Below are 20969 nucleotides of genomic sequence, written 5' to 3'. Positions count from 1 at the left end.
GGTAAGATGTAGTCTCGTGCTGGTGAGAAACTTTAGCTTGAACTTATGAATAGCTTGGCACAAGATATCAGTGGACGGATTCTGCCACTGAACGTACTGGTACATAGGTACTATCAGCCCCACTGCATACCTCGGGTGTCTCCGAATTCTATCGGTGATAATGCGATAATAAAGCAACGAAGTGATATTATAGTGCAGATAGATGAAACCCAGCACACAGACTGGGCCCAGGCTGTATATTATTATTATTACTGCCAAGCATAGGAGGACGACACGTATTACTGGGCACCATGTGCCGCACGCGGGACAGGCAGCATTCGTGGATGGAGTGGTATTGACAAGGAGCTGTTATATGCATGCATATACAAACCGTAAAGTTGTCGTAGGCTGAGGGTCCCCGTCAAATGCTGTCTTTGACATCCATGACTACTATCGTGTCAGCATCGCACCCGACGCCACGGTGCAGGGGGGCGTGATATGTAATGATACTGCAGATCTCGCAAGAAGCTACCTGATTAATGGTGTCACCGTCAATGTCATCTTTGCGCATAACAGACTTGCCGAAGATTGGATGCGAGGGATAGGGAACCGAGGAAAAAGAGTGGGGGACGATGTTGTAGGCTTGTAGCTAACCAACCAGGGCTTGTTGGTTTAGATATTGCGAGGGCCTCTGCTCGTATATTGTCCATTCCTCAAGTGTGGTGCAATACACCGTAGTCCAAATCGCAGGGAATAAACAGCCTGGGTCGCGTATTCCATATTACCGTACCCATATATCTGTTTCGGGCCAACACTATGTGTAATTTGGCGTAACTTGGATGGTGACATGATGGTTAGATAACTGATTAGGACCGACGGATACAGTGCAGTACAGTCTGCTTGTGCAAACGAGGAAGGAGACTGTCAAGAGATTGTGCAATGGCAATCACAGGCGAACTGTCCAAGGTTCGGTCCAGTCATCAACCAACAGCTTCCATGCTTCCATCCATGATCCATCGCCCTCACAGACCTCACACTTTCTGTTTTTGTGGCCCCCTGAGTAGATCCGAGATTGATGAGTACAAAAGAGGACATCCGTTCTCAGCAACACGCATACGCGACCCTGTCAAAGTTACACAGGCATTTTACCCGCAGTCTTAGCCCAACAGATATACAACTACCTACAGACTAAGGTACCTAGGTGGTGTGCTTGTAGTTTCCTCGCACGTGATGAAGCACTAGAGCTAAAGAGGGTGGTCTCGAGCAAGGGTATCCCTGTTGGGTTTTACGTTTTGCTCGCTTCCTGCATGGTTCGGTACCAGACTCTGGGTAGGGTATGGGTAAGGTACCTTTTATGATGGAGAATCCAAACAGCTAGTGGAGAACTGAAGGAAGGAAGTCCTAGGACTTTGTGTAGCAGCGCAATCGAGTTGAAGTGAACTGAAGTGAACTGGTCAGATCAGATCAGATGATGTACGTGTTGGGTGTGAGTAATGAAATGGATATGCAGGGCTAATTTTGATAGGAGAAAAAAACCTAGTGTTGGAATTAGTAGACGCGGATTACCTGTCAGGATCTACGACACTGTGTATATAGTTAGACGCAGTGGCTTTGGGTGAAACTCAATTAAAATACTGGCTTCATTGAATAAGAATTATGTCTAGTACATGGTCGGAACCAGACAAGCTATGACTAGGCACTTGTTCAGCCTCTCTGAGTGGTCGATCGGAGCAAGGGTCCACGAGGATCTAGCGGAAACAAAGCGCGCAAAAGCAGCTGAGTGAGACCAGGGGAATTAATTACGTAGCGAAAGAAAACAAATAACGACGAAAAAAAAGATACTTTCATCTGATAGTAAATGCATGGAACTGCCTGATGTTACTCGTACCAGAACACGATTTTAGTACTAGCTTAATACTTTCTCTATACGCCTTCACACCTTATTCGTTGTCGTTCTTTCATTTGCCCCAGTCTTGGTTTCGGTTGGTCGTTACCTTAGTACCTTAGTAGGTAGTAGTTTTAGCACCGTACCTAAAGAGCTCCCTCCTAGGTCACCTCCTCACCTCATTCAAGCTGCTAATGCCATGCCATGCCATGCCATGCCTGTGAGATAGTTGGGAGGTGGAAGGTACAGTACAGTAGCACTTTCCCATCCGTTCGTTCGTCCCCTTCAGAGGAATATTAAACTTACCTAAACTTTCTTTCCTGCCCGCCCCTTCTATTTTCATTCCCCTTCCATTTGTCTCATTCCCTTTAATTTCCTCCCACATCCGGGCATTCACATCACTTCTACCTCCTCAACCTCTGCCTACACCTATTGTAGGTATTTTTATTACCCTATCTGATGATCCGAGCTTACCTTTTATTCGATCTCTCATACCTACCTTTTTTATACTTAATCTAGTCGACTACTTCCGCATTGGCACCTTGCCCTTGTCCACCCAACTCAAATCTGACCCCCCCCCAAATTGGCTTGGGCCTATCGTCAAGAAATCTCTATCTTTCACACTCCTACACATTGCCTATAACCACTGTGCAACGCACGCATGGACACCCTCCCTTTTTCCTCACTTCAGAATAATTCACCAACGTTCGTATCCCGTCTGATCGCGTCCTCTCGCTCTTTATGGATTCCATTTGAGCACGCTTTGTTAACAAGGTTGTGCTTTTTTAACAGGGATAGTTGTCGACAGCTCGAGACCTTGGGCTCATTTGCGCGACTACCACTGCCACTGCAACTAGGGTGGTGGAAGTAAATTTGAAGCAACTCTTCCAAGCCCGCTTCTTTTTCGAGGCAGCCCATCAACAGCGTCACGAAAAAGGAAAGCAATTTCGGGCATTGATAAACCTTTAGTGACAGGGCTCTGCTATTTTCATGCTTCGTATCAGAGGAACTACATCCTCAAATATTATTACCACCTTGACCAATACACGCCGGTCACAACACGATCAACCTGACTTTCGAGACGATTTTTCATTTCACGCGTTTCCCGCCTACCTGTTTACCTAGGTACTCATTTCCCATTCTTAGTCTATTACCTCAGATTGTCTCTTGGATTGTTTTAGTTCGAGTTCAACCCGCTTTCAGTACGCGCCCCACGACTCTATTTTGGCCCTCGGACCATCGAATTGGAGCCACTGGGACCTGTCAATTCCTCATCCAATCTGGTCATCACTGCCCATCTTCTGCAATTGGTATCGGAACGCGATCACTTATTGACGGTTTGATTCTCATTTGTCTTCACCAGACGCGGTCACGTGTAATACAGTAGCGAGGTTTATGCATCCTATTGTTCACCAAATTCTCTTCTGATTTATATCCGTTGTTCCTTCCGAGCCCTTGCTATTATCATATTTTGTGCCGGGCAGCCACTTGGGCGAATTGGTCCAACATGGCCGCAGGGGAAGAAATCTGGGATGCTCTCCCAGTAGGGGAAGCAAAGTCTGTTTGGGTTGAGACAGAAAACAATTTTTGGAAGGACCTCCGCGGCAGAAAAGAAGTAGAAAACAGCAAGATCGAAAAAGAGTTCCAGCATTCACTCAGTGAAGTGCGGCTGAAGCTTAGTGATCTAAAGGGACAGCGAAGTCAACTGAAGGAATCTCAAGGCCGTTTAGCCAGGGAGCTTGCCAAAGTCGAGGCCGAGTTGGCACGTACCACGGATGAGTGTGACGAGAAGGCAGAACGACTGGTCCGTATCGAGCAAGACTATTACGAGTCGCGCAAAAAGCGAATGGAAGCCCAAAACGACATCTGGGCCAAAATGCGTCGCTTTTTTCGGGAAAAGAGAGGAGAGAACCCAAATACCCCCGACAACAGGGGGCCCGAGTCAGAGGGACTCGTTCTGCCCGATATATTACCAGAATTGTCTTCGGCTTCCAACGGGCCAGTGCCACAAAGAGAGCCTATCAATGGCTCTGCCGCCGAAGAAAACAATCATGCAAACTATGATGACCACATGGAGGGCGTTGAGCAACATGATCACGAAACTGCAGAGACCCTTGTCAACGTCGTTGATGCTGATGGCAATGTGATTGGACCCGTGGAACACATCGAACCTTGGAATCAGTGGGTGGAGGGTATCCAAGAGCTCGAGATCCGAAGACCAGTGAAGATTCGAAAAGGACGACGTTTCAACGCAACGCATCTTGCAACCATTTACGAACGAGCTGAGGCAAAGGGGGTCAAATGGCTATCCTGTATGATTCAAGCTACCGGAGAAATACAGTCCAAACGATGCCAATCATGCGACAAGAACCAAGGCGCCTTTGACGATTGTATTATTGTTGGAGGCGACCTATATCAGAAATGTGGTAACTGCGAGTGGAATCGTCAAGGGTGCCACGGTGCTTCGGGCGAAACGATCGACATAATCGCCTCAAGGGACAGAGCGCGAGAAAATAAAGAACGCCAAGTGGAAGAAGACGAATTACCCGTAGAGGATTCTCAGGGTAGGGAGTCCCCAACAGTTGAAGTTCAAGCAAGAGATCGACCGGATTCTCAACACACCCAGCGGGTCGACGAACAAGTTTCTGTTCATCCTTCGTCCCTCTCGTCACAGCCTGCTCCGCAGGGCACTGCTGAGCGACTATCTGAGAGGCAACCAGAGAGACAACCCGAGCCACAGTCTGAACAAGTTACTGCCCATCAATCTGACCGACCAGTTGAACGTCAATTAGAACGACAATCAGAGCGAATTTCCGACAATATCTCAGAGAGCCTTCATGATGTAATCTCTGCAAAGGTCCCAGAACGAACTGTCGAGGTAGCACCTATGGCGACCATGCGAATCGACGAGCCTCATGAGATAGCCCATAGACCAGTCTACGACCCTTACAGTCGCCCCAGCACTGCCCCCAGAACGGACTATGCTCCAGAGCGCATGATAGATCCCGTGGATGTTCAAAGCCAGGTCAGGCCTATCCAGGAGGTGCCTCGACCTCCACTCCCTTCAAGTGTGCTACGGCATACTCCTCAGGATATACTTCGCCCGTCATCCGAACGCGATACCCCTATAAAAAACTCTCGTGGCTCTGAAAGCATACGAACACCGCGTGAATTGGAGCAGGTACCTACTCCGAAGGAGTACCGAGTAACCTCTGGCTTCACACCAGCCAATGTAAGAAGTCGGCCCCCGTCAAGTGAGCGAGGCCGACCAACTCCACCTCTGTTGCCAGCCGGTGATCCTTCTTCGCAACCCCCAGAATCACCGCCTGCTGTTGCCGAAGAAGAGATCACTCGTGAAAACATGGTTCTCAAGCATGATGGAGTAGTCTACACTTATCCTGAGTGCGTAGAAGGAGTGCCTTTAGTCAAGATCAATGAGAGCCACCCCTATTGGGAGCGTAACTGGCAAAATGTCAAGGAGCTTATTGAGCCCCAACTTGCTCGATGGCGCGAGAAGCATCAAGCCGCCGTCGATGCTGGCCCAAAGCAGGAGAAGGGTGGCTCTTCCAAGTACCAAATTGGTAGGCAGGTTAATCGTGGGATCAAGATCCTTGACTTCCACGAAAAAGGCCCCATCAGTCCTTATCAGCTACTCGGCAAGAAATACATCCAGTCGGGTAAAGGTGGCATTACTTCGTATGACACTCTATTCCGCCTTTCAGAGACGATATCAGAACTTGAGAAATTTAACCTTGATATCTCGCCAGTCGACTGGCTGCGACAACGTCTTCACGAGCTGATGCAAGCCGGGGGTGCCAATTTCAATCTACCAAAAATAATTCATGACTTCTACCATGACAAAAAGTTAACCGCTCTTCGCTACAAACATGGCTTCAAGAACATCGGACGTCCTTCTGGAGTTATGAAATCGCGAATAAGCCATGGTAGCCCCAGCACTACCCCGAAGCCTCTCCAGAAGAGGAAGTCCATGCATTCGGGTCCCAGCACGCCTCGAGAAGATTCTTTCATTGAACAGTCCCCAATACCTAGTCAGCTGCCCCCAACGCTCCCAGCAGTCGTGCCAAGTCCTCAGCCAGCCTTCAGTACACATCTGAACAAGCGACCCAAATATTTACCACCTATATCAGGTCCGGTTCATGACGAGTTTCACTTTGAGGCTTGGTCGGATACAGATTCGTGCAGTGGTGGTCAAATCACTAAGTATGATTGGCGTCTAGCTAAAGTCAAGAGTCGCCTGTATACAAGCCACAGCAGCGTCACGCAATACTGGACTTGGATAGACCAGATACAATGCTTCCAGCATCAGGTGCTTAGAGACATGCATCCTGCCAAGTGGGGACTATTTAAAGATGAGATCGATTTTCATGTCTACCTGGATGAGATTCAGGAGATGGTGTGGAACATCGAGGCGCTTCGTGTCCACATCATCGTGAAAGAATCAGAGAGTGTCAATGCCCCAGATGGTAAGCCTCGAGGAGATGTGATGGCAGCTTTCTCGCGAGCACGCACCATGCGTCGGTTTTTGTTCTTTTGCAGAGAGAAAGGGGTTCAGATGACCAAGCACTCTATGTAAGCGAACTCCTATGACTGATGCTAGGGATGAAGTGCTAACGGGATATTTACAGTGAGGATCTTGAACTTCGTTGGCAAAGCATGGTTTCAGAACAATTGCCAGGTCGAGGTGACTCAAACCAAAGATTGGTGGAATCAGCCTGAACAGACACAGGAGAAACGCCAAAAGAAAGTGATGTCGATACCCCCCTTTTAATCATAATTTCCAGCATCGTTTTCTTTTCTTTTGTTTGTTCTTAGTTTAGAGGGAACCGTTGTACGTAAACCAACACTGGAACTTGCGTGCTCACATGGGAATGTTGTTTTGTTGTCTTTTCATCTTGTTTTCGCTTGGGATCTGGGACGGAAAAGCGCCATTTGTGGAAGGATGGGAAAAGTGATACTAGAAAGGAGTTCTTTCATAATACAGCGGATTGTTTTCGTCGTTCAGCACCGAAAAGACAGTTATCAGACACTACAGTATTTTCTGTTATTGTACAAGAAAGAAAATCATAACAGCAAATTATCTTGTTCTTATGTGAAGTTCTATTAAAAACCTGTTTCAAATTAGAGACCCTATTATCATTTATAGTGTATACCGCTTTCCTATCCGCAGAGCCAAACCGATTTTCAAACCACTCCCGCAAGGTATATTGCTGTATATAAATTACATAAATCCAAACACATGCTGTTCGCTCTGTTCTCGCTTTCTCAGCGTTCGCGTTGCTCCGGCTATCATACTCAGTGTTGGAGCTGCAGGCATGGGCGCTGGCTTGAATTCGCCACTACCGCCCATCATGCGATTCATCAATGCAGCCCGGCATTCTTTAGCTTTGTCATCGCGGTATTCCAACTGGGTTGCTGGCGGTTCAGATCCATTGCCCGCTTCCTTGTCGTCGTCGTCACACGCATCGTGGTGCTCAGCAGCGGAACGTGAGGCGACACTGCTGGCATTGGAGGCGTTGCTAATTGCACGCCCAAAGAGGTGGCGTTTACGAGGTCGTGAGGGAACGTGATCGGTATCGTCGGAGGCGAAAGAGGGAATGCTTGGGGTTGTCGTTTCGATGAGTGATGTGAGTTTTGAGGACAGAGCTTGACGTTCGGCAGCTTTAGCACGACTGTGTACTTGCTCAGTGTTTTGTTGTTGCTTAGTCTCTTGGACATCATCTTGTAGATCTGAAGGGAGACTTCCCGTTTCTTCATCATGGGGTTTCGCCGTGACGGGGTCGGATTGGGTACGAGGCAGTGCCTTTTGCTGTTTAGTGGGTGACGGAGATCCACTCATACGTGCCTGAGGGACCTTTGAAAGGGGAATATCACCGAGAGGAGCGTCAAAATCTTTATCTTTAGGCAGACTATTTACAGTCGTAGGGTGCGTGCGAGCTGTGACAAACTCTGCTGATATGGTAGAGTCTGCTGGAGCAGCTTTCGCAACGGTCTTGCGTACGGATCTCCCCTTTTCTGGTGAGTCGTGAGCAAAGGCTGTGGTGTCAACTCCAGCGGCCGGTGGAGGTTTGGGCGCGTTGCCCTTTGTTGGCTTGGGAGCAGGTTCTGAAACAGTGCGTTGTATTGGTTTGCCTTGTGTTCGGGCTTCAGGTATAGTCTTTGGTGCTGCCTTGGAGGATGGCTTAGACGTTTCTGAGTATCTGCTTTTTATCTCGGGAAAAATATAGTCGTCGAGGGGTACCTTGAATCCAGTAGATATACATTCCCAGAACCAATCTGCCGATACTACGGGCACACCCCATCTAAGAGCCATACGAAGCTTCTCCCTACGCATGGAAGCAAGGCTCTTACATACTAGAACACTTGTGGTCTTGCGGAACTCTCCTTCGTATTTGGCTCCCAGCTGAGCGGCAGCACGGGCGACCTGGTTGAGCTCTATGCCCGTGAAAGCGGCAGTACATATAATGAGGTCGGCGAATGCTGGTATGGGAAAGAAAGGGAATGGTCGACCAAGAACATGCTCTGTAGGGTCAAAGTAATGCTTGTTATGTAGACATTTTTCGATGTAGTATTCCGTCACAACGTAAAGGTTATCGTAGGATTGTCGAGGATGGGTATCTGGCTGGGATATTTGAGGGACGATGAGAAAGCGGCTCCGAGGCGGTTGCTGACTTTCGCCCACAGCAGCTTCATTGAGTGATTTGCAAACAATGGCCCCGAGGGTGGTGAGCGTTTGCTCAAGTACAGAAGTCCTTGTCGCGGTGAAGCCGTGTATGTAAAAGCGACAGTTTGCAAAGATGCCCTGTTCTTCTAGGACGGGTGGGATGGGCGGTTGAGGCTGAGATTGGACTTCTTCGTGCTGGGGCTGCTGCTGTTGGTTTTTGTGTGCATCTTCTGCCTTGTTCTCTTGCGCGAAGGAATACTCTCTTGACGTTGACCGTCCAAGAATATCACCCCACATGCTATTTCGCTGCGAACTCAACTTCATACTGGCAGTCTTCCTAAGCTTCCTAGGACCTTCCTCGGCGCCGATCCCCATGGCAGACTTGGATCTTTTGCTCAACGAACGCTTGAGTTCTCTGTTAACCCAAGCACCCTTTCCTTGCTCGTCTGGAGGTAACGTAGGGTCGAATTTGGTTTCCTCAAGTATCATTCCCCGCGCAATGGATTGGTCGAGCCAAGCAAGCGTGACGGGGTAGATGCCCCATGCTCTGGCCGCAGTATATTTCCTACCCTCGGGTTTATGGACTATGAGATGGGTGCATTTTTTCGTTAGGTCGCCGGTAAACACTCCTCCGTTTGATGTGATCTTTTTTGCAATGTCGCCTCTTTGGTCACCGAATCCCGTTAAACATATGCGCAATGGTTCTCGTACGGCCTCTCCCTCGTCTGGTTGAATGGCAGGGTCAATGCCTCGTTTCTCTAGAGGCTTGAGCTGGTATTCGTTCTCGAGTTGTCGGTAGTTGATCTCGTCGTCGTTCTTCCATAATTCGCTAAGAGCCTCGATCCAGGCAGCGTCCATGGCCTTGATGTCGGGGCGTTCACGGGCGACATGGCGATATTTGGGGGTGTTGTAGTCCCCGACAATAAGATGAGTTACGTCTGGAGTAAGATCGTATTTATGGACACCTCCCAGCTCGGAGACTTTGGCGGCGATGGTGGTCTAGATCAGGGATAATATGTTAGTACAGAAGACACATGATGAGGACGGGATAGGATGGAACGGCAACTAACACGATGTTCAGCAGGAATACTTGTACAGCAGACAACGACGCCCTTGAGAGGTTCCGCCGGATCAATTTGTATATCTTCCTCTTCGGGCGCGTGTGATGAAGCCATCTTCGATTCCTCTCCTTATGATGGTTGCTGTGGAGTTGCAACTTGGACGTCAGGGCCGGTGCTTTTAATTGCTATCAATCTTTTTGAGAACGCGTCGTGAACCGCGTCCAATGCTTGAGTGAGACGTCATGACACCAGGCGGGGCTGCTATGACCAATTGCATTGTATAGATCACATATCGTATGCTGTAACTGCGCTAATGGATACCACATACAGTGGGTGGCAGTGATCAGGAATCGACTTTGACGGGATGGATTTCATCTGGAAATGCATCTTGTTGATAGTATCTTGGTAGGTAGCTAGAATCTCATTCTTGGTGGCTACCTACTAATGGCGAACCTTTAAACATTCCACGTACCTGGCTTTAAGGTATGCGGAATCACTCCTTTGAGCCATAAACTGTGAACTCTAGGTTCAAGTGCATTAAAGGCTGCCTACAGCATTGAGGCATCTACCTTAGTAGGTACCTATCCATGGCTAAGCCCCGCTCATCACCTAAAATCCAACCCCACCATCTGCTAGTGCTAGTACCCAAGTTCGTAGCCTTGTCGCAACCGAAAGTAAAGCTCAACCCCTCCACCTGCACTTGCTTGATCTTAAGCTCCTTCTGTCTTTATATTCATTCATTCGAGCTCACTTCGCAGTCCCTTGACCGTCTCTCGCAGCCTCTATTCGATATCCGTACGCAACGGACATATCCGGGCAAGATTACGCAGTGCATCACCACACGATCACGACTGGCTAGACCCTAAGCCCAACCCCAAGCATCGTTGGTATTGCGTGTCCATCATATCAGCCGACGCTTGACTACCCCGACTACCAAAACCCGCAGACCGGCTCCGATAGACGTGTAGCGTCTCGACGATCCCTCTTGGACCAAGTTTGCCCAAGATGCCTCCACCATCTGCAAACCAGCAGAAGGTCCTCATCGCCCAGTTCGTATCTCTGACTGGCCAAACAGAGCGACAAGCCACCCGTGTACGTCTTCTTCACGACTGTCTTTCTTCTTCCTAAGTCACAATGGCGATCCGGGCCTGGCCACGCATGAACCTCATGGCAATACAACACTCTGCACAATACGACCCGGCCACAAGGCGCAGCGGTTCGGGTTTCAGCGGTGACACGGCTTAGCCAGAAACAGTCGGATCATGATGCTGTGAGAGGATGGCTGTGCTAACGTTGGATCGACAGTACCTCAAGAATGCTGGTTTTAAGCTCAACGAAGCAGTCGATGCGTAAGTCCTTTCTTCCTCTTTTTGTACTTGTCATGATATGCATATGTCTTCTCGGCCATTGCCATGATTCTTCCACTGTAACCCAATACGGAAGTATCTGTATCGAGCATCCTCCGGCCGTTGTTTGCAAATGTATCCCGTCACGGTGGCCTGGCCCACTATTGCCCGGATACACTGCAGAGTATGACCGACAAAGACGCCGAACGTTGCGACAAGGTTACTTGGGGCATCTTGTGTTATTGAGGGGTCTCGAAAACGTTACCTCGAAGGCATGTTATGCCTATGCCTATATCGAATCTGCGACTGCTATCATAGGGGCCACGGGAGCCTGACATCCATGTCCGGATTTGTACAAATCTCTTGTCTCCTGTTCTCGTAACAAACTTGACCCTGCAACTTTGCCAGAGACTTGCACACATTCGATATCTTGAAGTCTATATCTATACTATTACAAGCTTCAAAATGGGATGGAAGGGCGTGAAGAACCGTATTGCGACCCGGGTCCCCATCTGGTCTGCATCAAAAAAGGCCAACACTGATGAACCTGCATCCTTCTACTCAGAGTCACCTGCGAAACCACACAAGAATTCAACTTCTCGGTACATTGCCTCCATATGTCAAGCAGTTGTGTCATACTACTAATATAGTGGTCGACTCGGCCGTTGCTGACTCGTATACTATCAAGCACCATGGCTGATATCCTGCTCATGTTTCTTTCTTTATATCGCGTCCGTTATGCATCAGTATCGCTAACGCAATTCGAATAGATACTTTGCCTCCAGCGGAGACAACAAAGGACCATCACCATTGGAGACGAAGCTCGATGCGTTGTTTGACCAATTGCAAGGTGCATAGTTTTCTGATAATATGCCGGGTTCCTGAGCTAACATTCCCAACCAGATACCAACGATGAAAAGGACAAGTTGGAACTTGAATCTACAATGTCCTATCTCACCGATAAGCTGAAGGTCAGCATTGAAAACGCTGAGCTCCTTGTCGCCCTTGAACTTCTTCAGGCTCCCGCGGTTGGAATAATCACCAGAAGAGGCTACGTTGATGGATGGAAAGTGACCGGGTAAGTGATATCATTTCGATTACCAGCATTTCAAAGATGTGGACCGGCCTCTTGCGGGAGATTTGTAGCTAATTCTGTTTAGAGCTGGGACAACACACCAGGAGCATGCTGCCCACCTTCGGAAACTAATCAAGTCTCTTTCTTTTGATCAAGCACTTTTCAAGAAGGTTTACAGGCATGCCTTCGTTGCTGGCAGAGAGACTGATCAGAAAGCCCTCAGCCTCGAAAACGCTTTCGTATACTGGGAGATTCTGTTCACACCTCCGGGCATGGAATGGAAGACGTCGAACCACGACTGGCTTCAACTGTGGAAGGATTTTCTCAAAGCCAAATGGACCCGTTCAGTTAACAAGGACATGTGGAACATGACTCTTGAATTTGCTCTCAAATCACTGTCTGATGAGTCGCTATCATTCTGGAACGAGGATGGCGCCTGGCCCAGTGTCATTGACGACTTCGTGGAATGGTGTCGCGAAAAGGGCATCGCTAAGGCCGATGGCATGGACGTCGACCAATAGGTGTTGGACCAACTGTAACCTGGACCACCCACGGAACAAAAGTATATAAAGGCTTGGGTTGAGATATCAGGTGTGGTTCTTACATACCACCGCGCAAAGGCACATCCTTCAGGCGCCGACCAGAAACATGGGTAGCGGGTTGCGTTTCTAGACGAGACGGCGTTTACCAAGGGCACTCGAACCATTGGTGTGGCAGCGATTGATGACTTATGATAGACATGTAGCAACAAAAGAAAGCGTATCCAATTGTTGCGGATTCTTGCTCCTTGTCTCGGCTTCGATTTCACCAACACCAGGCGATACTATGAAATGCGGATTTTGGACTTCTATAGTACCTATTCATGTAGCCGTGATTGCTTGCTGTTCTTTAATGCAGCATACCTGTTGTACACGGCATCGTGCGATGCCTGAGCTGGGAACTAGACTCTCTTCCAAGCCATTAAGTCCATACTCTTTGCTGAGATTTCCTTCGTATCATACAGCATGGTATTTCTCCCTCTCTCTTGCCATCAAAGTTGATTCCCCTCCATTTGTGACGCCTGAATTTCTTGCCCCTCCTTACGCCTCGCTGCCTGTCGTCTTCCACTTGGGCGGACCAAATCTGGCAAGGGAATCAAGCTTTCCGTCACCGAGCTTGACATGTGCGGCGCGGATCATACGTGGCTCGAGGCGCAGTGTGTTGCGAACATCGTGATGAACCTTTGTGGCGGCGTCATATCGCATGACGAAGTAGTGGCCGTGTGTGTGCTTCATCTGATGCACTGAAACGGGCTTGGGTAGCGAGAAGACACCCCAATTGGCGAGACCGCGGACGACTCCACCATTCTTGAGGACGAGAGAACCGACGGTTTGGGCGATTCTGCGATGATTAGTTCAAGGCTCGGTATCGGTAGGTGAGTCGATGCTGGAAACGTACTCCTTCACCTCTGAGAGGCTGCCCGGCCGGACCTGATTTTAGTCAGTTTGTGCTCAGCTGCAGATTAGGGATGACTTGGGAGACGTACAATAGCAATCAATTCGTAGAGCATCTTGGTGACGGCATCTACGATCAGGATAGTAATGTCGCAGATTCGATATAGAAATCGTTGGATAAAGAGCCGATGAATTTCTGGCGGATCTCGAATTTCGGGTCCCGAGGATTAGCCATTCCATCTCGGTGGCGGAAGCCTCATGACAAGTGGAGCAGGCAGTTGGTCACTTTAATGAGATGCTTAGATGCTGTCTTGGGCACATGACATTTCCATGTCTTGGTAATTGATAATTCACCATAATGTCATATGTATTATTCTCTTCTATAGTACAAGGTTTTAATACATTGAGAGTATATCTCAAATATGTCGTAGTCTTAAAAAATTCAGATTCGCTCCTTTGACAGTGCCTGCCAAATACTCCAGGGCACTTTCCAACCTGCTGTCTTGACAGCAAATGGATTAAAGTCAGCTTGCTCCAGGCGCTGTAGGTACTGGGCAGAGGGAATGGCTTCTAGTAACACACCAAAGCCTTGGCGAATTTCGTTTATTGTATCACTGCCCTCACCGTAGAAGTGTTCGCCTTCACCCTGGTGCTCAAACTCATGGCCAGGGTCCTCTCCCGCTTTCAGTCTTTTGAGCATCTCTCGGGCTGTGATGAGATGGTCGTTGGCTCGGGTCGCAACCTGAAAAACAGCATCTTGTAGGCCGGGTGCTTCGGGGCCCTGTCTGAAAACCTCCTCTTCCTTGACTCCAGCCTCAGCCATGGCGTCTAGCGGAAGCAGGATTGCAGGCTCCCGTACAGGAGGAGCCTGACCAGAAGGTGTATTGACAGGAGGAGGCGGCGCTGCCAGCACTGGAATTCCGCGTAGAACTGCAGTGATACCGCAGGCCTTTCCGATATGACTCGCGAGGTGATCGACATGCATCGATCTGAGAGGCAGAGACGCTAATGTCGCATACATAAGAGTCGAATATGTATTCTCAGCGTATTCCTCCAAACTCGACAACGTTGCAAAAGGTCGATTCGACATGTGCTTTTCCCTTGTCTTTATCAATCTGGAAATCCAGAACTTGATCGACTTCTTGGCTGAGCTGCCATCACGTGCCTCAAGATCTTGCAAACATTTGTGTAGGAGAATGCAAATGGGTTCGCGAGGGGGACGACCCGCAAAAGTGTTATCGATGGACTCCTGCCAGAACTTCATACGGAAGGCTCCAATAGTAGGATTAGAAACGAGCTCAGGGAGACGAACAAGCTCAAGGTTGAGGGTGCGAAGAACGGCGTAAGTATCTTGCACTGGAGAGGGGACGAAGCGACGGATGAGATGAGCATCATAGTCGCTATTTCTGAGGAAAGTTAGGATTGTTTTCATTTGAGTAAAATCTACTCGACTCACTGTAGTTGTGTAAGGCAGTATCGTCGTGCGGATTCAACATCAGCATTAGTGATATATGTTCGACGACATGTTCGAGCATGAGTAAAGCCCCGGAGCCCCTGGCCCAGAATTCTTGGGCGATACATTAGGACTTTACCCTCAAGCGCTGTAGATTATGTATAGACTTTTGAGAGCTATTGTCAACTTAAATCGATTCAATTAATCGTTGTACAACGAACAGTGTTTTTTTTTTTACGACGACTTATACACGACCACCCACGGACATCGGATTTCCAATCGCTATAGGGAATTTTTTCATGACGTCGAGCGCTCCAACGCCACGACAGACATCAGCCACATCAATTCACGGAAGGAACCACTTAAACACGGGATCAGGTGATTGTCCTATACACGGGTCGCGCTTGCAGGGGGTTCGTCGCGTCTCCCAGGGTCATCCATTGCTTGGGCTACAGGATCCTAACCAAATCTATGAAGAACAGAACACTTTTCGGCCACGAAGCAGCCACTTGGAGATATGACCCCTTGGCATCCAGACAATCATATGGATCCTGAACCTCCCACCAAAAGACGGAGGTTTTTCGCCGACCCCGAAGAAGCTTCATCAGACCCAGTTGCTCATGACAGCTCCCCGTTACCACCACGAAAACGCTTCTTCAAAGATGAAGACGAGACAGCTCCAAAAACCGAACAATTAAAAACGATAACCGAGAACTCGAATGATGAGCCACTGGAATTATCCTCCACGAACCCTTCAGCTTCCCAGCAGGATTCATCTGTAACCTTCGACCAGGAGACATTCGAGGCTTTCATTGGCGACAAGGTCTCAGGGGATGTCCTCTCTGCAATCAGAAGTAATTGCGGAAATAATCTCGAGAGAGCTGTGAACATGTATTTTGATGGAACATATAAAAAGTTTGTGAAGAAATCATCACGACCAGCAAAACAGACCGCCAGCTCGAGTCAGACCCCGAATGTCCCTAGCGAGCGAAAACTACCCATCCAAACATCTAAAAGAATGCCAAACGAACGATACATAGGAGCTTTCGGAGTTGAGGGGTGGGCGACACGAAGTGGGACAAATTTACTTAAACATGGCGACATTGTTAAGATCGAGCGGCAAAAGCGAGCACCTCCGCCTACGAAATCCAAAGGGAAAGGTGGACCTGTCACTCCATTGAAAGGCTTTGGGGCTTCTGCGAAGCGACAGGACGTTGTTGTGCGCTTTACTACCCAAAACGGCATAGAAGTCGGACGACTGGCAAGAGAGGCAGCGAACTGGGTCTCAGCTCTGATTGACGAGAAAATATGCAAATTTGAGGGAAGTGTCGTATATACCCCCGAACGACTTCGAACAAACGATACGATATTTCTTCAGTTGCGCTGTTCGTTACTCAGCTCTGCTTTCTTTAGCCGATCTTTCCAGCTTGCGGACGATCGGTCAGCTGCCTTCTTTGATCAAAACGAAACAAATGATGAAAAAACACTAAGGATGAGACAAGTAGCATTGGTGAAGTTATTCCAAGAGATCAACCTTCATCCTACCTTGACGAATTCTGCTACGAAAGATGGCCGCAAGGGGCTGCTCCAGGCTGCTGAACAAGACGAAGAGAAGCAGAAGGAAACTAAAATATCGAACGGGAACAGAAATAGCAACACCAGGGAAGTAAGCTCGTCTCAATCATCCGATACAGAAGAAGGAGAGGAGTTGGAACAGGATCAGCTCGATGCGCTTTACAAAAAGGCTCAATCGTTCGACTTTAACACCCCAGAAGCGGAACCAGCAGACACATTTGCCATGACACTTCGTAAATATCAGAAGCAAGCGCTACATTGGATGATGGCTAAAGAGAAGGACGAAAAGAGTCACCGAGAGCCATCAATGCACCCACTGTGGGAAGAGTACGATTGGCCATTGAAGGATGTAGACGAGAACGACTTGTCGCAAACTGAGGGGCAGTCTAAGTTCTACGTCAACCCCTACTCTGGCGACCTTTCGCTTGACTTTCCAGTGCAGGAACAGCACTGCCTCGGCGGTATACTTGCCGATGAAATGGGTCTCGGTAAAACAATTCAGATGCTGAGCTTGGTTCATACGCATAGATCCGAAATCGCTCTTGAAGCTCGCCGATCAGCTGTCGCACGCTCAAACGTGAACCAACTTACAAGACTAGGCAAGAACTCAGAGTCGGTTCTTGACGCGCCATGTACAACGTTGGTGGTTGCACCCATGTCGCTGCTGTCCCAATGGCAGAGCGAAGCCGGAAAGGCTTCCAAGGATGGAACGATGAAAACCGAGCTATACTATGGTAACGAAAAGTCAAGTAACCTGCAGGCACTCTGCTGTGCATCCAATGCGGCCAATGCTCCGGACGTGGTTATCACTAGTTACGGTGTTGTTCTGTCCGAATTTAGTAGCTTGGCTGCTAGGAATGGGGACAAGAGTTTTCACAACGGACTCTTCTCACTAAGATTCTTTCGCATTATCATCGACGAAGCACACCATATCAAGAATAGGTCATCCAAGACAGCAAAAGCGTGCTACGAGATTTCGGCCACCCATCGATGGGCCCTGACCGGAACTCCCATCGTAAACAAGTTGGAAGATTTGTTCAGCCTTGTCAGGTTCTTGGGGGTGGAACCTTGGAACAACTTTTCTTTCTGGCGAACATTCATTACTGTACCTTTTGAATCTGGAGACTTCATGCGAGCTTTGGATGTCGTACAGACGGTTTTAGAGCCTCTTGTGCTTCGACGTACAAAGGACATGAAAACGCCCGACGGCGAACCGCTTGTGCTCCTGCCACCAAAGCAAATTGAGATCGTCAATGTGGAACTCTCGGAGACGGAGCGAGACGTCTACAATTACATCTTCAATAAGGCGAAACGAACATTCTCTCAGAACGTCGAGGCGGGGACTGTGATGAAGGCTTTCACTACCATCTTTGCCCAAATTCTGCGTCTTCGGCAGTCATGCTGCCATCCCGTCCTTGTTCGCAACCGTGACATTGTGGCAGATGAAGTAGAAGCCGGAGCGGCTGCTGATGCAGTGGCGGGACTTGCAGATGATATGGATCTTGAGTCGCTCATCACTTCGTTCACTGCAGTAACAGATAAAGCATCAAAAGAGTCCAATCAGACCTTTGGAGCTCATGCACTGGAGCAAATTCGTGATGAAGCTGAGAATGAGTGTCCTTTATGTTTCGAGGATCCAATGAACGATCAGACCGTGACTGGTTGTTGGCATTCGGCGTGCAAGAAGTGCTTGATTGATTATATCAAACATCAGACTAGCAAGGCAGAAGTACCCCGATGCTTCAGCTGTCGCGAGCCGATAAACAAACGAGATCTGTTTGAGGTTGTCCGTCACGATGAAGATCCTGATATGATGTCGAAGAAGCCCAAGATCAGCCTACAGCGAATTGGTGTCAATGCTTCTTCTGCAAAGGTGGTTGCGCTAATGTCTGAGCTGCGAGCTCTAAGGCGGGAACATCCCAAAATGAAGTCGGTGGTATTTTCTCAGTTCACATCTTTCCTCAGCCTTATTGAGCCTGCGCTCACACGTGCAAACATCAAGTTTCTTCGGCTAGATGGATCGATGGCTCAGAAAGCTCGAGCCGCTGTACTTGATGAGTTCACAGAAAGAAAAGGATTCACAATACTTTTGCTCAGCTTGCGCGCTGGCGGTGTCGGGCTGAACTTGACGAGCGCTGGACGAGTATTTATGATGGATCCCTGGTGGAGCTTCGCCGTCGAGGCTCAGGCCATCGATCGGGTGCACAGAATGGGCCAAGAGTCGGAAGTACAGGTGAAGAGATTTGTGGTTAAGGAAAGTGTAGAAGAGCGGATGCTAAAGGTCCAAGAGCGTAAAAAGTTCATGTGAGTGTGACTTGGGACAAAACAGACGGGGCACAGCTAACAACAAAACAGTGCAACTTCCTTGGGCATGATGAACGATGAAGAGAAGAAGCTCCAGCGTATCGAAGACATCAAGGAGCTGCTGAGCTAAGTGCGGGTCGCATATGTACTATTACAAGGTCTACTGCTGCATGAGGAACGAGGAAATGTATTCACAGAGGCGTCTAGGGACTTGAACGAGACACGAAAAGTGGTATATACGGTATGCTGTGAGGCAGCCTGGTTACAATAATAGAAGGCATGGCATAGCATGATGGCGTCTGGTTAGTCAGGCTTGATATAAGATCAGAAAACACCGGCATCTGATGAGCAAGCCTGATGGAGAGTTCAATCACGACAGTTGAAACATTACAAAATACAATAAAATCCAGTCATACTGGCTGGTCAGATCTCTATATGAAGAGAAACATGGCGATCATTAGGTGCAAGTTTTGGGCATCACCGTGTCTCAGCGCGGTCATGTTCCTGCATGGCCAGCAAAGGCGCGTGACCACGAACCAAATGAAAGTATCAGCTACAGTCTCAACCATCACGAACCTGACGCGACTCACCTGACTTGGTACCTCATGAGTTGAGGAGGACTGTTTTTATTTATCCATTTAATCAATTAATCTTGGCGTATTTAAATAGAAGAAGGGCCGTCGGGTGGTGGCTGCTTTTACTACCTACGATGGTCTTGTGTCACAAAGTACACAAAGACAGACGACTGCATATTTGCGACACAAGCTTAATTGCCCGATTTACTGGTCCATTCATTACATTTTATTCTGCCCTCTTTTGGTTGGCAATTTTTGAATAGTTACATTTACACCCTGGATCATCTTTCGTTCAAGTCTGGAGAAGAAGCCGAGGGATCAAGCAACAACGTTGCTGCAGCTCACGGCTTGTTGTCTCGAAACGATTCCCAGGACAAAGCTGAGGAAACTGAAGTCAAAGACGTTGAAGAAGAGGTGGTAACGTCTGCATTCAAAGACAAACTCGAAGACGAGTACGACAGTGACGACGAGCATCATCTCTGCTCATTACTTCTTTACTTTATCTCAAAGACTCTCCTGAACCATCTTAGAGACGAACTGAAGGAACCTCCCATGGATCGCTTTGCCGAACAGCTCTTTGGAAAGCAAGACCAGTCTTCTCGGTCGCGACTCCCAGAGGAGCCCAGTTTCATGGAAACGTTTGCCAAGAACTTGGCCAAATCTGCTGCAAAATCCGCTGCCAAACGAGCCATGGGCCAGTCCTCCTCTGAGAAGCGTACCCGCGATTGGACTCGGGGTACTAGCAGTAACCAGATCAACCCTGAGGACTTTCGCGGCGTTGCGGAGTTTGTTATTGGTATGCTGAGTAGCAACAGCAAGTCCGAACAGCCCAGGAAGGGTGAGGATGATCGAAAGAAGGATAGAAAGAGGAAGAGGGATAAGGATAGGAGCAGAGAAGTTCCGAGGAGTAGGGATGTAGAGGATGAGGGTGAGAAGTATGGATCGGATAAGGAGAGGCGCAAGAGGAGACGCCATCGTGTTACCTTTGCAGAGCCGTACTATGACGCTCGTCCTCAGGAGGAAAGTTACTATCCACCACCCTACGAATCTCGCCGTCGTCGCGACCGCCGCCAGCATGAAAAGGATCCAAGCCAGGGACAGGAACAGGGCCAAGAACAAGAGCAAAGACATGGCCGAGGCGATTATGACGAAATGGAAGACCGAGAAGAACGAAGGCGTCGTCGTCGCCAACGCCGCTACAAGCGAGACCTAGACCTCAAGACCCTCAAGACAGAGTTAGAAGCCATGTCTAGCACCATCATCTCTCTGAATGCGCGCGGCGCTAGTCACCGCGACTGCGAGTTCTACGACCGCTTTGTTCGAAAGGGCGGGAGGCTGCAGGATGTTATCGGAAGCACACTGGGCCAGATCAGGGGATTGCAGGATGGTGATACAGAGGCGGAGGAGAGGAGACGGAAGAGGGATAGAAGGAGAAGGGAGAAGAGGTGATTCGCACGTTTTCCTTGAGTTTCTTTCTATAGATTATACCTTGTACGGTTTGTTAGATTGTTTGTGGATATGTTATAGTGGGCAATCTTCTAGAATGCATTTTGTGTTACAACAAAGAACATCCGTCCACAGGTTAGGCTCCTCTCAAGCTT

At 48.7% G+C, this 20969-nt stretch overlaps 7 protein-coding genes across 7 annotated transcripts; 4 read left to right on the top strand and 3 right to left on the bottom strand.

The window, feature by feature from the left end:
• Positions 1 to 3371: 3371 nt before the first annotated feature.
• Positions 3372 to 6601, top strand: FPOAC1_002864 (uncharacterized protein; the record flags this gene model as incomplete). Its single annotated transcript, XM_044847438.1, has 2 exons — positions 3372 to 6454; positions 6511 to 6601. 2 exons carry the CDS (start codon positions 3372 to 3374, stop codon positions 6599 to 6601), a joined length of 3174 nt encoding a protein of 1057 aa, XP_044713354.1.
• Positions 6602 to 7103: 502 nt separating this feature from the next.
• Positions 7104 to 9721, bottom strand: FPOAC1_002863 (uncharacterized protein; the record flags this gene model as incomplete). Its single annotated transcript, XM_044847437.1, has 2 exons — positions 7104 to 9545; positions 9617 to 9721. The coding sequence occupies 2 exons, from the start codon at positions 9719 to 9721 to the stop codon at positions 7104 to 7106; spliced, it is 2547 nt and encodes an 848-aa protein (XP_044713353.1).
• Positions 9722 to 10612: 891 nt separating this feature from the next.
• FPOAC1_002862 (uncharacterized protein) lies at positions 10613 to 12549 on the top strand (the record flags this gene model as incomplete). The annotated part of the gene is made up of 5 exons (XM_044847436.1): positions 10613 to 10699; positions 10913 to 10956; positions 11724 to 11803; positions 11857 to 12031; positions 12114 to 12549. 5 exons carry the CDS (start codon positions 10613 to 10615, stop codon positions 12547 to 12549), a joined length of 822 nt encoding a protein of 273 aa, XP_044713352.1.
• A 558-nt stretch (positions 12550 to 13107) lies between these two features.
• FPOAC1_002861 (uncharacterized protein) lies at positions 13108 to 13577 on the bottom strand (the record flags this gene model as incomplete). Its single annotated transcript, XM_044847435.1, has 3 exons — positions 13108 to 13408; positions 13466 to 13497; positions 13554 to 13577. 3 exons carry the CDS (start codon positions 13575 to 13577, stop codon positions 13108 to 13110), a joined length of 357 nt encoding a protein of 118 aa, XP_044713351.1.
• A 326-nt stretch (positions 13578 to 13903) lies between these two features.
• Positions 13904 to 15042, bottom strand: FPOAC1_002860 (uncharacterized protein; the record flags this gene model as incomplete). The annotated part of the gene is made up of 2 exons (XM_044847434.1): positions 13904 to 14867; positions 14918 to 15042. 2 exons carry the CDS (start codon positions 15040 to 15042, stop codon positions 13904 to 13906), a joined length of 1089 nt encoding a protein of 362 aa, XP_044713350.1.
• A 416-nt stretch (positions 15043 to 15458) lies between these two features.
• Positions 15459 to 18923, top strand: RAD5 (DNA helicase rad5; the record flags this gene model as incomplete). Its single annotated transcript, XM_044847433.1, has 2 exons — positions 15459 to 18793; positions 18845 to 18923. 2 exons carry the CDS (start codon positions 15459 to 15461, stop codon positions 18921 to 18923), a joined length of 3414 nt encoding a protein of 1137 aa, XP_044713349.1.
• Positions 18924 to 19150: 227 nt separating this feature from the next.
• On the top strand, positions 19151 to 20817 carry FPOAC1_002858 (uncharacterized protein; the record flags this gene model as incomplete). The annotated part of the gene is made up of 2 exons (XM_044847432.1): positions 19151 to 19215; positions 19632 to 20817. The coding sequence occupies 2 exons, from the start codon at positions 19151 to 19153 to the stop codon at positions 20815 to 20817; spliced, it is 1251 nt and encodes a 416-aa protein (XP_044713348.1).
• Between the last annotated feature and the right edge of the window lie 152 nt (positions 20818 to 20969).

Source organism: Fusarium poae, chromosome 1, assembly GCF_019609905.1.
Source record: "Fusarium poae strain DAOMC 252244 chromosome 1, whole genome shotgun sequence".
NCBI lineage: Eukaryota > Fungi > Ascomycota > Sordariomycetes > Hypocreales > Nectriaceae > Fusarium > Fusarium poae.
The sequence above is the reverse complement of the archived record's forward strand: the minus strand, read 5'-3'. Positions and strand labels throughout refer to the sequence as shown.